Source organism: Rhagoletis pomonella, unplaced genomic scaffold (assembly GCF_013731165.1).
Source record: "Rhagoletis pomonella isolate Grant_MI unplaced genomic scaffold, Rhpom_1.0 Rhpom_scaffold_00010, whole genome shotgun sequence".
NCBI lineage: Eukaryota > Metazoa > Arthropoda > Insecta > Diptera > Tephritidae > Rhagoletis > Rhagoletis pomonella.
Window position 1 is genome coordinate 22,301,693 of NW_023458564.1, and position 14,758 is coordinate 22,316,450.

Below are 14,758 nucleotides of genomic sequence, written 5' to 3' on the forward strand. Positions count from 1 at the left end.
CCATTTTGTAGCTGTTCTAATGCAGAGTTTGAGAAATATACAGACATAAATACCTTGACCTTTTGACCTTCAAATTCAAGGTAAAAGGTAGATCTCATGACATTTCACTCCGGAGTTTTATCGGAGTGAAGGTTCGGGTTCGTATGTCGTCAGAGGCAATATATAATTTGTAATTATTTTTTTTTTGGTGTTTCTTAATTACGAAGAATCATCTGTGAAGTGAAGAATAAAATCAAACGACGAAGAAAATTTATTCAAGTTGAACATTTGAGGGCAAGTTTACAGAACAGCAGTAGCTGAGTGTGCAGAGATGCTTGCTGTTATTTGGAAACTTTTAGAATATCCAGACATTTTTGTTTTGTATCTCCGAACTATAAAAAAGCAACTGTGAAATGCAGAGCATTGATTTTTAGTAGTACTCGCTTGAGTTAATATTTTGTGTGACGTATGTCCATTCATAATTTGAGATAGCATAAGCAAAGCAAAGAGTATATAATCAAATTGAATGTAATAATAATAAGCTTACAGCATACATCTAAAAAACAATGCGCATGCAATATTGCCACCGGATCTAAACTTTTGCTCACCGAAGCCAAAAGCATTTCACAGTAATAAAAGGTAATCTTAGTGGCGAATTCAAACAAACTGTGAACGCAAAAAAAATACCAAGGTATGCAAGCAAAGTAAGAAATTGCAAGAATTTTATAACAAAAAGTTCTCGACTAATACAAGTTATGCATATTAAAACTACGCGCATTGTCACTCACCTCTGTAACATCATGGCATACCACCGCAAAGTGATTGCTGTCGTTTAACCTTTCACCATCCCCGCTGTCTGCAGCAACTTCAGTCGCATTTTCGACACCAATATTGACTTTCCACTCTGCAGCGTTTATTAATTGCGCAGGCTGCTGCTTTAGGTGAAGCTCTTCGCACTTCTCCACCGTTATTTTGGCATTATTATTTGTGTCAGTGGCAGTCTTGTCGCCATCATTCTGCTCCTCTGGTTGCAACTGAATATGAGCCAAACAATGTTGTTGATTTTTATGAGCATCAACGGTAGTTATATGAGTGTTGTCAACTAGAATAACCTCAGTAGCCACATTATAGAGGTGGCGTCTCTCAAATAGTTGCTCGTTCTCAACGCTCTCCTCATCTCCTTCAGCGTCGTTGTCATAGTCGCCATCGCCGTCGCCGTCGTCATCGTCGTCGCCGTCGTCATCGTCGTCTGTGGTGCTAACAATGGTACAATAATCGCAGTGACTTACATTGGCATACATTACCGTGCCCGTCCTTACGTCATCAACAACATTAGTAATTTCAACTGAAGTAACACAATCTTGCCGCAACTTTTCTGCCTCACTTTCTATGGCACTGCAATTCGCTACTGTGCTACTTGTAATATTTGTTGTTGCCACAATGTTTGCTGTCCATTGGTTTGATTTGTTTTCATTGCTTTGTTGCGTTGTTGTTGATTGTTTTTCCACAGTTTTCGATCGTTTTTTGTTTTGACTCTTCTGATGGCTCTGATTCGCCTCTGGATTCTGACTTTCATTTGAATGTTGATTTTGCTTAGCCGACTGTGTGGCGCCGACAACTGTAGCCTTCGCATCATTATCCTCATCCGTTGACTTTGACGACTGTGGTGTGACTCCTTTTGACTTGGCCTGCGCCTTCTTCTTCGACTTTGCTTTCGGCTTTTTCTTCTTGCCGCTCGCATAGTAATATTCACATAATTGATTTCCATGCTCGTCCTTGAGCGCGATGTATTCGGTGCTTTCAGCAAATTTACTCCAAATTTGATTTGCTGCGGCCAAGTCCGTTTCGGATAATGCGATTGTTAGTACAGAGGGATGCTTTGACACACACTTGCCCATAGGTGCTGGCGTTGGTCACTCGTCAATATGGCAAAACAACTTTGCAGTGAATGTGGGTGTAAATGTGTTTATGTAGAAGCGCGTGTACGTTGATAAGTATATGCCGCATAAGGCTTGATATTTTTGTTGTTAAAACTGCTGCTATTGCATGTGTATGGATTGTGTATATACTTGTTTACTGGTCTGTATATTCACTTTTACCAGACAAATTTCTGGATTTATGTTATTTGCTATCTATCAGCTTTGCAAATAAATAACTGTTGGCTTTCTATATAACTCAGTTTCCTTTATATCAAAGATATTGGACTACTTTTGTTTGTCTATTGCCGCCGCTGCTTTATAACTTTTATGTGCAATCTTCATTGTCAGGTAACTCAATTGGCTCTTGGCAAAATGTTCAACATTTTTATTGGCGTCGTAGTTATGGCACAGTTTTGTATCAGATATTCTGACAGGTATATGATTTTGGCAACCAAAAATATTTTTAAATTCAGATTGTACTTGCGAATGTAGAATAAAAGTTGTTTGAAGATTTTTTTCCGAAAAGGTTGATTGGCACATAAATATCCTTTTTAAATTTTAAATTGGTCCACAAAACTGAAATTGAAAAAATAATTGGTGTTGTGGTTAAAAAATCATTGGTACTAAGAATAAAATCATTCACATATGTATGTTTATTTGTATTAAAATAATAAATACTAGATTCCGCTCGCTGCGGCCTTTAGTTCGCGTTGCGCCCTTTAGTATTTATGAAAGTATATATATAGGTTTGGTTAGGTTACGGTGGCAGACCCGCAAAGGGGACTCACTTAGACATTTGGTTGTCCATTGTGATACCACATTATATAAGGGAGAAATTCGTTTGAACGGTAACTGCGTAAAAATTACAAGAAGCGCTGGGTGCTCATAATAAAGTTCTTCAAACAGCTGATGTCTACGCCGGAGAGTCCCTCGGGAGAGTCGATGAAATGCGCACCGAGATGCTTGAACCGTAATCTAGCGAATGCCGGGCAGTTGAGTAGGAAGTGATGAGATGATTCCACCTCGTCTTCCAGGCAACTGCGGCAGTAGGGATCCGTGACGATATTGAGTCGCACCGCGTTTGTTCCCGTTGGACAGTGTCCGGTCAGTACGCCTGTGAAAATCGAGAGCGTACGCTTAGCCAGCTGCAGTAGCTCCCTTGACCGCCTGCGGTCCACAACCGGCCAGAAGGACCTTGCAACTTTGCAAGTCGGGGTTTTTTCCCAGCGCTCGCTGAGCCGACCGTAAGCCCATCTGTCCAAAAGCAAGCCGCAGGTTGCCAACGGAACTCCAAGGTCCTCCCTGCCCGAGGTGATGGCCTCAAGGGTGCCCTGCCTGGCCAGTTCATCAGCCCTGCAGTTTCCCGCGATATCACTGTGCCCCGGGACCCAGATCAGTTTGATCTGGAAGTATTCCGAGGCAGTTGAGAGAGAAGCCAGGCATTCCCCAACCAGTTTTGAACACACCATTAGCGATCCCAGTGCCCTGATTTCCGCTTGGCTATCAGTGTATATATTTACCCTCCTTGTTGACAGTACATTGATGCATAGCCAATCGGCTGCCTCTTTTATAGCGGCCACCTCTGCCTGAAAGACGCTGCAGAGATCCGGCAGTCTGAAAGTAAGATCTACTGAGAGTTCCTGACAGTAGACACCTCCTCCAACTCTCTCTTCCAGCTTCGATCCGTCCGTAAAGATGTTTATTGGACCTCTTTTCCAGAGACTACCCTTCTTCCATTCATCCCTTGAGGGGATGTGCGTGGAGAAGTATCCTTTAGGGGCCAGCCTCCGGTGACTCCGGTCCATTTCTTTCGGCACGAAGTCGAAGCTTTCGGGAATCGTCGAGTGCCCGTGCGCTGGATTGAAAGAGAACGCAGAACTTTTGAGCCTAATGGCTGAGCGAACCGCCGCTACTTTGTCCGAAATGTCGACAGGTGCGACATTGAGCATAGCATTCAGCGATAAGGTTGAAGTGATTCGGAGCGCCCCGCTGATCCCAACGAGGGCTGCCCTTTGCACGCGCTCTAGCTTTTTGACATGAGTGGTCTTTTCCAGTGAACTCCACCAGACGATGACCCCATACAACATTATTGGTTTAATTATGGTTTCATATAGCCAGTGCATAACTTTTGGGGAAAGGCCCCATCTCTTCCCTAAGGCATTCTTGCTGCAGTAGAGGGCCACCGATGCCTTCCTCACTCGTTCCTCGATATAAGGTTTCCATGACAACTTCCCGTCCAGGATCACGCCCAAGAATTTTACCCTGTCAGAGAGGACAAGTGGAACACCCCCTATCGAGGGGAGCTGGGCCTGAGGCTTTTTGTACCTCCTGGTAAAAAGAATGAGCTCCGTCTTTCCAGGATTGACAGCAAGCCCGCAGCTAGCGGACCAATTTGTGACCCTGTTTAGGTACCCTAGCATAAGATCGTACAGAGTGTTCAAGAACTTTCCTCTGACGATGAGTGCCACGTCATCCGCGTAGGCAATAACCCGGCATCCAGTCCTTTCCAATTCCTCCAGGACGTCGTTTATCACGACTATCCAGAGGAAGGGTGAAAGGACGCCTCCCTGCGGATTGCCTCTGCTAACTTTACGCTGCTCAGAGGCGTTGCCCCATTCCGCTGTGACAGTTCTGTAGTGCAGCATGTGTGAGATGAGCCTTACTAGGTAGCTCTCGACTCCGAGCTTAGTAAGGGCTCTTATTATCGCCCCGGGAAGGACATTATTGAAAGCCCCCTCGATATCAAGGAAGGTACCCACTACAAAATCATTGTTTTTAAGAGACTCCTCTATAATTTTGACGATTGAGTGCAGGGCATATTCCACGGATCTACCTTTCAGGTAGGCGTACTGAGAGGGGCTAAAACGCTATCGAGGAATCCTGTTTCTTATGTGCAGGTCAATGAGTCTCTCAAAAGTCTTCAATAAGAAAGATGAGAAACTATATAGAATAATTTGTTTAGATTACTGAACTACAGTGCAATGAAGTACTCTCCCTTTGTTAGAAAAACGTAAATATAGAATATGGAAATTGGATCGCTATAATGTCTACAACCCGCAAATTATATGGGCCCAATCAATAGAGTGATGAATTTTGGTTTAATTTTTTTTTCTGCTTCCCCTCTGAGATAAACAATGTTTATAATAAAAAAAATTACGTATATAGGTTTAAATAATTTATTTTCTCCCAATTTTTGGTGTGATTTTTCCATTATTCGAAAAATTATCTACCATATGTACGCAAAAAAAGCTTAAAATCGAAAAATTAAGAAAATCGAAAATCAAATACTTATATTTGCAAAGTGCGCGATAAGATGAAATTGCATGGATATAAAAAAAACGAAAATTGAAGAATTTAAAAGGATACAAATTCTAAGTGCACATGGCCGCATGGGTTACGAAAATGCGCTTCTTCCTGGCATGTCTTTGAAAATTGTTAGGACTAATATATACACGACCATATCATCAAATTTCTTTATTCTAACTTACAAAATATAAAAAAAAAAAAATTAAAAGGGAATTTTGAGTACCTGTTCGTCCTTGTGAACCATTTTTTTTTTGTTTTTGGTACCCATGTTGTGATTCTACATTGCACTGATTTTTTTTTTTTAATATTTTTAAGAGTCAATAATATCCTCGAAATTTCAAAATCCCTAAAGAAAACTAAAAAAGTAGTATACTACATGTACGTATTTGGTCCCTTGTTTCACGATTGATTGATTCATGTGTTTTGCAACTTTATAGTTTTTGTCGCAAGGTATTGTGTTCTATAATGAGAGGCGAGATATAAATTAATTAATTTCCTTTTTACCCATTTGACAAATTTTTTTAATTAGCTTAAAGTAAAGTGAAACTCGCTTCTTAACCTTGCAAATCACGAGACGGAGCTTGGAATTCAAAAAATAATGTATTACTAATGTAAAACACTATTGATTAGCTTTCGAAAAAGTTTCGCAATAACCCAGAGTTTACATAATTCAGAATCTTTAGTTTTAACATTGCAGACCTAAAGCAAGTAGTATGTGTGTAGTATAATATGTAGTACTTATGTACATAGATATGAACCTGAATTTTCTATAGGTACGAAATTATATTTGTATATGGGTCATTCCACGTCAAAACGAGAAAAAGTAAAAATCGTACATGCGCACGTGGCGTATGAGTTACTGAGTCGAGATGAGAATGTTGCTCATACGCCATGTAGGTATGATCGTTCGATTTTAACTTTTGCGTCATAAATGGTAGATCGAATATGGAAACGCCATTTTGAGCATTTGAAATCTGATTACAGATTCTTAATTACCTACCTAAAGATCCCTCGATTGTAAAGTTGTAAGTGAATCTAACTGATTTTAACTTTTTTTGCCGCCATATCGGATCCGCCATTTGTTAATTTTTCCTATGTAAAAGCATAAACAGACGGCAGCGTTGATTTGGATCAACTCGCGAATTAACTGCAGTTAATCCGGATTAAGTCCGAGTTAGTCCGGATCAACGCTGCCGTCTGTTTAAGCTTTAACTTCAGATTCGGATTTAGTGACCCCAAAAACATATCTCCATATATCATCTTAAGTTAAGGTTTTCGTCGCTTATCTGAATTTTCATAAACGATTCATAGGAAATTATTCTGGAAACTGGTTGGTAAATGGTGATCCAGTTCCAAAAATTTCTTTTTTTTTATAAGCGCCAAATAACTTTCGATTCTACATAAAAAAAAAAACTTTTCCCCTTTTAAAAATAGCTATAGGTCTCCACCATTTTTGGGCAGAACCGCATGCGTTTTGACGTGGAATGACCCATATGTGTAATGTACATATATAATATGACCGCACGAGTTTACTCAAATTTGTGTAAGCATTATTAATCGGATCAATGTTATAATTAACCTTGTTGCCGTTATACATTTGTATGTATGCATGCAGTTCATACGAATTCAATAAATAAGAATATCAATGCGGCGTATAGTCATCTGTTGTGTAGATATCCGGCCTCAAGAAACCAATGTGTCAGGAAGTTTAGTAATAGTAGATATATTGTACCCACGATCTGACGTATTCACGTAGACATCAACCATAAACGAAGAAAAGAGAAGTTTCGTCGGTAACTGTAGAAGATGGTTGAACTATTTTGTTTGACTAAAATTTACACACAACTTAATCCTATGAAGCGTGCAGCCTACATATTCAGCAATGGATTGTAAATATAGGCACTTCTGGTCAGCTGATGAAGTTAAGTGACATTTTGACCACTTTTGGCTATTTTTCTTGAACTTTCATACAGGAACTGCCTATAGTTTGACACATCTATCACATTTGTATCGGATTTGCTTTGCCTTTTCCTGAAAGTCCTTTCTGGCCTGTTATTGAAAAATAATAACAGATTTTTTTAATCTCTTGGTAGTCTGTAACGCTAAGAGGAAACACCGCTTACTTGGTAATTTCTCTTATATATGTATATAAATATATACTTGTTCAGTGGTGCTAGCTATAGTGGCACTATTTATTTGTTGAGTTCAACAACCGTAAAAGTCACGGCCGTATAAGATTTTGCTCCTCATTCCTCGCTGGTGCAATCAGCTTTGGTATGTTAACAGTTAAGTTTCTAGTACGGTTTTTAATCTCAGTCGATGAAGAGACGAGCTTTAAACAAAATTACTATCTTACTTCAAAATGTTAAATTATAACCTATACGGTTTTCGAATTCATCGATTGAATTATAAATTCGCTTAGAGCATCGATAAATTTGTGGAATATTGAAATTTTTACCTTTTGTTCGTTTTGACTATATTCCTCATTTTGATTGAAAGCGAGGAACAAGAGAAATAAATCTTCGCTCCCGCTTTTTTTACTTTAGATATATGATTTATACTTTCTATGCTCTCCAGGATGTTTTTCTGCTTAAATCTGGCAATTAAAGACCCTGCTTTAGGAATATTAGAAGACAGGAGTCGATTTGTTCTGAAAAGTTTCATATATGGTCGGATTTGCTTCAAAATCCAAATACGTGTTACTAACATCAGTACTATCTTATATATAGTAAATACGCTAACGAAATCCCATACAAACTATTCCTCCCTGCTATTCCTATGAATTATAAAATTATTTAACGGACAAAATATCACTCCCCCAAATAATATGGACCTAAAAAACGTCACAAACAAAGTGAAAATGTAAGAAAAAGTGAGGTGGTCGAGTTTCGACAACGGGGCGATACTAGTTTTAATAATTCTTCAATGCACCAATCGATAATCAATTTCTGGCCTTAGTGACATAATTACAGTGCTTAGGTAAATTTAAAATCACTTTTAGAAAATAAATTGAGTATGCCTTCATGCACATGTGAACGGGCATACATACATATGTGTGTATGTAGTACGTACATATGCACAGCTGTGCCAGTGATACGGTTGGGTATCAGTCCCAAAATCATGTTCAACGACATTTACTATTGCCGTATTTATTCTTATTTACAATGCCCTTACCAACCCTACCTGAAGTACTGGTATGCTTGTTTTATAAATATGTACCTATGTAAGTACTTTTTTATACACATGCATAAGAATAAACAACCCAATATATTACTCATACGCCCCACATGAAAGCATTTTACCAGCCACAAACGACACCGCAATACTCTCATAATCCTGCCAGCCAATTTATGATATTTTTTCTTTGATTTTTTTTTGTTTTGGCTGCCCCGACTTTGGTTTTTCATTAAGTTTTGCTCGCATTTGACTTTTTTGATTGTTTGTGGAGTTAGGGTGCGTTCACTCAGAAAGCCGAGCGGCGTCGAGAGAAGCAGTGTGAAGCTGCTGGTGTTCACACGGCATGAAGCGAAGCGTAGCTTTTCTGATGGACTCGGCTGGAAAGATACCACACAAATTATCTCAATGAACAGCGTAAAAAATATTTGTTGAATTTTATTCAAAAGTTTAGTTGTAAAATTTGATTTTGTGTGATTATTTTTATATCTTGTTTGAGGCAGCGTCATGAAGCTCAAAAATTAAATAGAAATTTAAAAATCAAAAACTTCTTTGCTTTCCGCTCCAAAATGCTTCTGAAAAAGCTTGCTGTATGAACACTTTCATATACATAGATACAACAATTTGAAAGCTTCACTTAGCTCGGAACAGCTTCGCTCGCCTCGGCTACGCTTTCTGTGTGAACGTACCCTTAGGCACAACCAAGGCGCCACCAAAATTTTACCTCACTGTGCCGCATATCACTGATAGTGGAATGAGTAAGAAAATCAGTGATTTTTTTGGTTGTCGGCATTCATTCGTATAAACATGTTCTGCAATGAAGGCATACCTTTACCGAAAATACATGTACACACTTACTGCAAAAACTGCGGAGGTATGAATTGTTTGTGGTTAAGTTTAGTTTTGTTTGAAAATGGAAGCTTATTATTTTTGTTTCTTGTAATGAGGTAATTTGCATACGATTATAGTGCTTTTTTGTGAATATGTATATTTTTAAAGTTTTTTTTTAATAATAACACAGGTCAACAATTGAAAAACACGGACGGAGAACGGCTTCACCGAATTCCACCAAATTTATACGGCGTATTCGGGCTATCATGCAGATATTTTATGTGAAGTTTGCCAAAATTTGGAAAAGGGGCATGGCATCTGTGTCTTGCGTATAACAATAAGTACACGTTTTTGGCGTTGGCTTATATCTTGAGAACGGCTTCACTGAATTCAACCAGATTTATGTGGCGCATTCGGGCTATTATGCAGATGGTTTGGGCGAAGTTTGCTCGAATTCGGAAAAGAGGGCGTAGCACCTCCCGTACTAACTAAAATGTTCATGTTGTATATCTCTTGAAATATTTGTGGTAGAGTACTGGAAATTGGTATAGACAAATGAAATAATTCCATACTCATGGAGAAAAGGGGGCGTGCCACCTCCCATCTATCTATATATATATATAAATTTTGTGTTCGTTTGTAACAGGCCCCAAAACTGAAGAACGCCTGAATATATTTGACTAATTTTTTTCTGGATTGTTCGGTGTAATACCGGGAGCATTTATAATGCAAAACTTTGGAGGGTTGTCACCTATTTGAAAATTTTAAATTCAATTAAATTGACAAAATAAATGAAATATTACAATTTGTGTATCAGATTAATGAGGTTTAAGATATATTACTGTTGGAAATAATTTTGGGAGGGTTGCCACCTATTTACATATTTGAACCCAGTTAAATTGATAAGATAAATAAAATTGACAACGTGGGTATCAAATTAAAGAAGCTTAAGAAATATAACTGTTGAAAATATTTTTGAGATGGCACCTAATTAAAAAATTGTAACTCAATTAAATTGATGAAATAAATGAAACTAGTGAAACCGTATGACGTTAAAACGCCTTAAATGGAATTACAAAAACTTAGAGAATATTCCAAATGTTAGTCAGAGTTATAATAAACCCAAGAGCCATATTTCATCAAAACTATACAGCCGTTTCTGAGTGAAGAGCAGTCTCGCATAGTGCATGTTTTTATTTTCGTCGAATTTCAACTCACCCTATACCAATGAAAAAAGTTCTTCATTAAAAACATAAAACTCTATAATACATCTACAAGCTAAGGTCTCTAAGTTGACCTCTCATTTTTGAAATTCCTTTTCAAAAGTATTCTCAAACTAAAATCTTCTTAAATATTTTTCACCTGACATTGTGATATACATGTGTTTCAATAAACTGATGGACTAATTCGAATTGATTGTTTTAACAATTGGCAACCCTTCTAAGTAAGGGCTTTTAGTTTGACACCTCATTTTGGAACCGGTGCGGATTTGATGGCCTTGATTATTAAATATTTTGAATTTAATTTTTTAAAAGATGGCAACTCTTTTCGAAGAGCTAAAACAAACCCACAGACCAAGCGCTTTAATTTGACATCTCATTTTTGAAAATCGGGCGAACGATACAGATCTTTTATGCGGAACAAAAAATGCCTTCGCTTATTATACAGGGTGTCCCAGAAGTAACATGCCAAACTTTAGGAGAAGGTAGGTGAGGGGGTGCGCTCACTGATAAACAAAAAATTTTCAGGTAAAAGTGTCACCGTTTTTGAAATATTTACATTTTTTCGAATTTAAAAAAAATCGTGCCTTTCATGTGTTTTCTTTAACTGCAACTACAAACCGGGCAATACTTGGTAAATTTTTTATGTAAAATACTTCCAGATAGTTGCCCCTCCATACTCAAATGCAATGTAGTTAAAATATATTAAGGAACCATCATAAAATTAGGACTATTTCTGGATTTTTAACTTTTTGATATTTTCTTCCCCAACTTTGACTATCTCGGGTGAAAAAAAATGTACTGAGCTATAACTTTACATTACATAAAAATTGCTCATTTAATAAATATTTCAGAAAGGTGCCACACTTACTGTTCTGAATAGAAAAAAAAGTTATAGCCGCTTTTGTTGGTAAAGGACTGAGACACACTAGAATGTATTTAATAGATTTAAATTGAATTTGCTCTTGTTACCGTCAAATGACATGCTAAATAGTACAAAGGTACATAATTACTTGCTTCTGACATTATTTTATGTTACTTACCGGAATTCGGACTAGAGTCTATAACAAGGGCTATATCTATCAATATTTTGTGTGAAGGATGGGTTCACGTGAAATAAGATATACATGAGTTGTTTGAAGAAAAATTTATTCATTTATTAATAAAATATGCTCAAATTGGCGACCTTCTACTCTAATAAAAGCTCGGCACCTTCTAAGAAAAGACGCTTTTAGAGATCTTAAACTCAATTGGGCTATCTCAGCAGTAGCTCCATTTATTTGTTCCCGCAAATGCTCTTCGTTTTGAATTGTTTTTGAATAAATTTTGTCCTTAAGACAGCCCCAGTAGAAAAAATCTAATAGATTCAGGTCTGGCGATCGAGCGGGCCACATGATTGGCCCGTATACTCCAATCCATCGGCGAGGATAAGTTTCGTCTAAATGAGCTCTTACTTCACGCCCGTAGTGAGCAGGGCACCCGTCATTTTGCAGCCATAGTCTTCGCCGCAGGTTTAAGGGTACATCTTCCAAAAGAGTTGGAAGCCGTTCCTGAAGGAACTCTAAATAACTGTGAGACTTGAGCGTTGGCGGCAGTTCCACAGGTCCCAATATCTGACAATTAAAAATACCGCACCATAAATTTATTTTGTACCGGCACGGCGAACGATCTTCTCTCATTTCATGAGGATTGTCTATCTGCCAACTGTGAAGCTTATGTAAATTAAAATAACCATCACGTTTGCATGATGATTCATCGCTCCAAATTATTTTATTAAAAAAGTTGGGGTCTGACTCATGCACTCGCAAGATTTCACGGCAAAATCTAACTCTCGACAGGTAATCTCTTTCTTGTAGAGCCTGAACACGTTGAATGTGGTATGGATGAAATCGATGGTCTTGTAAAGCTTTGTGAACTGTAGTTTTTGGTATTCCCGTCCGTCTTTCCATCATTCTCACTGAAGTCGATGGACCTAGTTCCACTTCCTCTAACACAGCTTCACCATCTACCGTTGCAGGACGTCCTGTTTCGCCGCCACGCCTTCCAGGTATGCGACCTTAAAAAAGAGAAAAATGATAGTTAACAAGCAAGCAAACAAGAAAGTTATAAAAATCACTTACCTTCATATATTTCTCTATGGGTCCGGGCGAATACTTCACGACCCGGATGTCGACGATTGGGGTACCGCTCTGCATAGAGTCTTTGAGCAGCTCTGGCATTACAGCAAGCTTCACCGTAAATTAGGTGAATATCCGCATATTCATGCGACGTATACTGCGTGTTCTCTGTCATAGTATTAATAACACAATGTTCGAAGGGTCCAATTTCACAAAATCCACTTTCACTAATTCCGGTAAGTAACATAAAATAATGTCAGAAGCAACTAATAATGTACCTTTGTACTATTTAGCATGTCATTTGACGGTAACAAGAGCAAATTCAATTTAAATCTATTAAATACTTTCTAGCGTGTCTCAGTCCTTTACCCACAAAAGCGGCTATAACTTTTTTTTCTATTCAAAACAGTAAGTGTGGCACCTTTCTGAAATCTTTATGAAATGGGCATTTTTTTTATGTAATGTAAAGTTATAGCTCAGTACATTTTTTTTCACCCGAGATAGTCAAAGTTGGGGAAGAAAATATCAAAAAGTTAAAAATCCAGAAATAGTCCTAATTTTATGATGGTTCCTTAATATATTTTAACTACATAGCATTTGAGTATGGAAAGGCAACTATCTGGAAGTATTTTACATAAAAAATTTACTAAGTATTGCCCGGTTTGTAGTTGCAGTTGAAGAAAACACATGAAAAGGCACGATTTTTTTTTAAATTCGAAAAAATTTAAATATTTCAAAAACGGTGACACTTTTACCTGAAAATTTTTTGTTTATCAGGGAGCTCACCCCCCCCACCTACCTTCCCCTAAAGTTTGGCACGTTACTTCTGGGACACCCTGTATATATAACGAAACTCATAAAAATTATAATTTCATACTTTATGCAAAACTTAAAAAAATTCTTCAAAATTTTCCCAAAAAATTTTACCCTTTCCCAAAAAGAAAATAACAATCGCTCAAGGCGACTTAGAAATCTAGGAGAAAATGGTTTCCAGTCGAAAGATGCTTGTCTATATATCGTCGTTTGAAGTACAAAACCGCGTATCGTCATTCTGCAAAACCGCGTAACTGACATTGGCTGCCACAAATTGTATTTGCTCACACAACCTCTTGGCTCAGTCCTTAACCATTTGTCCTGAAATATAACAGCCAGAAATGCGATTGCTTAAAAAAAAAGAGAACCATTTTGAAATATGAGTGTTTTACGCTCTAGAAAATAATTTCTACAACTTCACATACGCGGTTTTGCATTTTGCTGATACGCGGTTTTGCTTTTTTGTTGATACGCGGTTTTGCACTTTAAACGACGATACGTGTCTAATTTCAGGACGTTAGCTTAAACCAGTGGTCGGCAGGCCATAGCTCACTGAGCGCTCTCTGAGCACATGTGTGTTTCACACGTATACGAGGAACGGCAGCTGAGCAGTGTATCTAACGCATACAGTCTCACTTATTTATTCGTTTGAATGGTTAGTACGCCAACCACTGGCTTAAACAGTTCCAGGGATAAGCGTTATGAAAAGTTCAGTTTGTATGGGAGGTACCACGCTCCCTTTCACAATACCTGCCACTCTCCGTCGGGAGCACGGTATTAATAACATATATAGCTGTGTCACATTTCAGCACGTTGGCTTAAGCGGTTCCAGCCATAAGCGATATGAGCAGTTAAGTTTGTATGGGAGGTGCCACGCCCCCTCTTCCAACACCTGCCAATTTTCGTCATAGGTAGGGTATGTACAACTTATGCATCCGTTCTAAGTTTCAGTTCCCCAGCATTGTTGGTGCCCTCATAAAAGGGCTTTCAGCATTTTATTGTGACGTATGTATATGTGTAGATATACATTATTCTCCCACTGTATAAGAACATTAGGAATATCCCGATCCCAGTGCCTCCTATCGTGTAATTTTTTAGTGAAAATATTCCTTTTCAATTGGCTAACAAATGTTCCAAATATGAGCCAAATATGCAAATAAATACATTTTTTTTTAAATGTCGCGACCCCAGCGCCACCTAGCGATTAAATTTTTAGTCGAAATATTTCCAAACAAGTTGTTGACATATGTTCCAAATATGTACGAAATCGGTCTAGAAGTTTGATAGTGACATACAATATAGGGAAAACTCTATGAAATTGTGAAATTGTGAGGTCTCAGCTTTCTTAATTTTTTGGCAACAACAACAAAAAGCTTTGATTCAGGCAGGTCAGGCATCG

At 38.0% G+C, this 14,758-nt stretch overlaps 1 protein-coding gene across 1 annotated transcript in view; it reads right to left on the reverse strand.

Moving 5' to 3' along the window:
- Positions 1-722: 722 nt before the first annotated feature.
- LOC118746549 (transcription initiation factor TFIID subunit 11-like) overlaps positions 723-14,758 on the reverse strand; it is a gene marked incomplete in the record, with an annotated part of 121,739 nt that continues 107,703 nt past the window's right edge. The window contains 1 exon segment of the mRNA XM_036480394.1: positions 723-2,388. Within this exon segment, the coding sequence (XP_036336287.1) occupies positions 723-1,877 (1,155 nt within the window).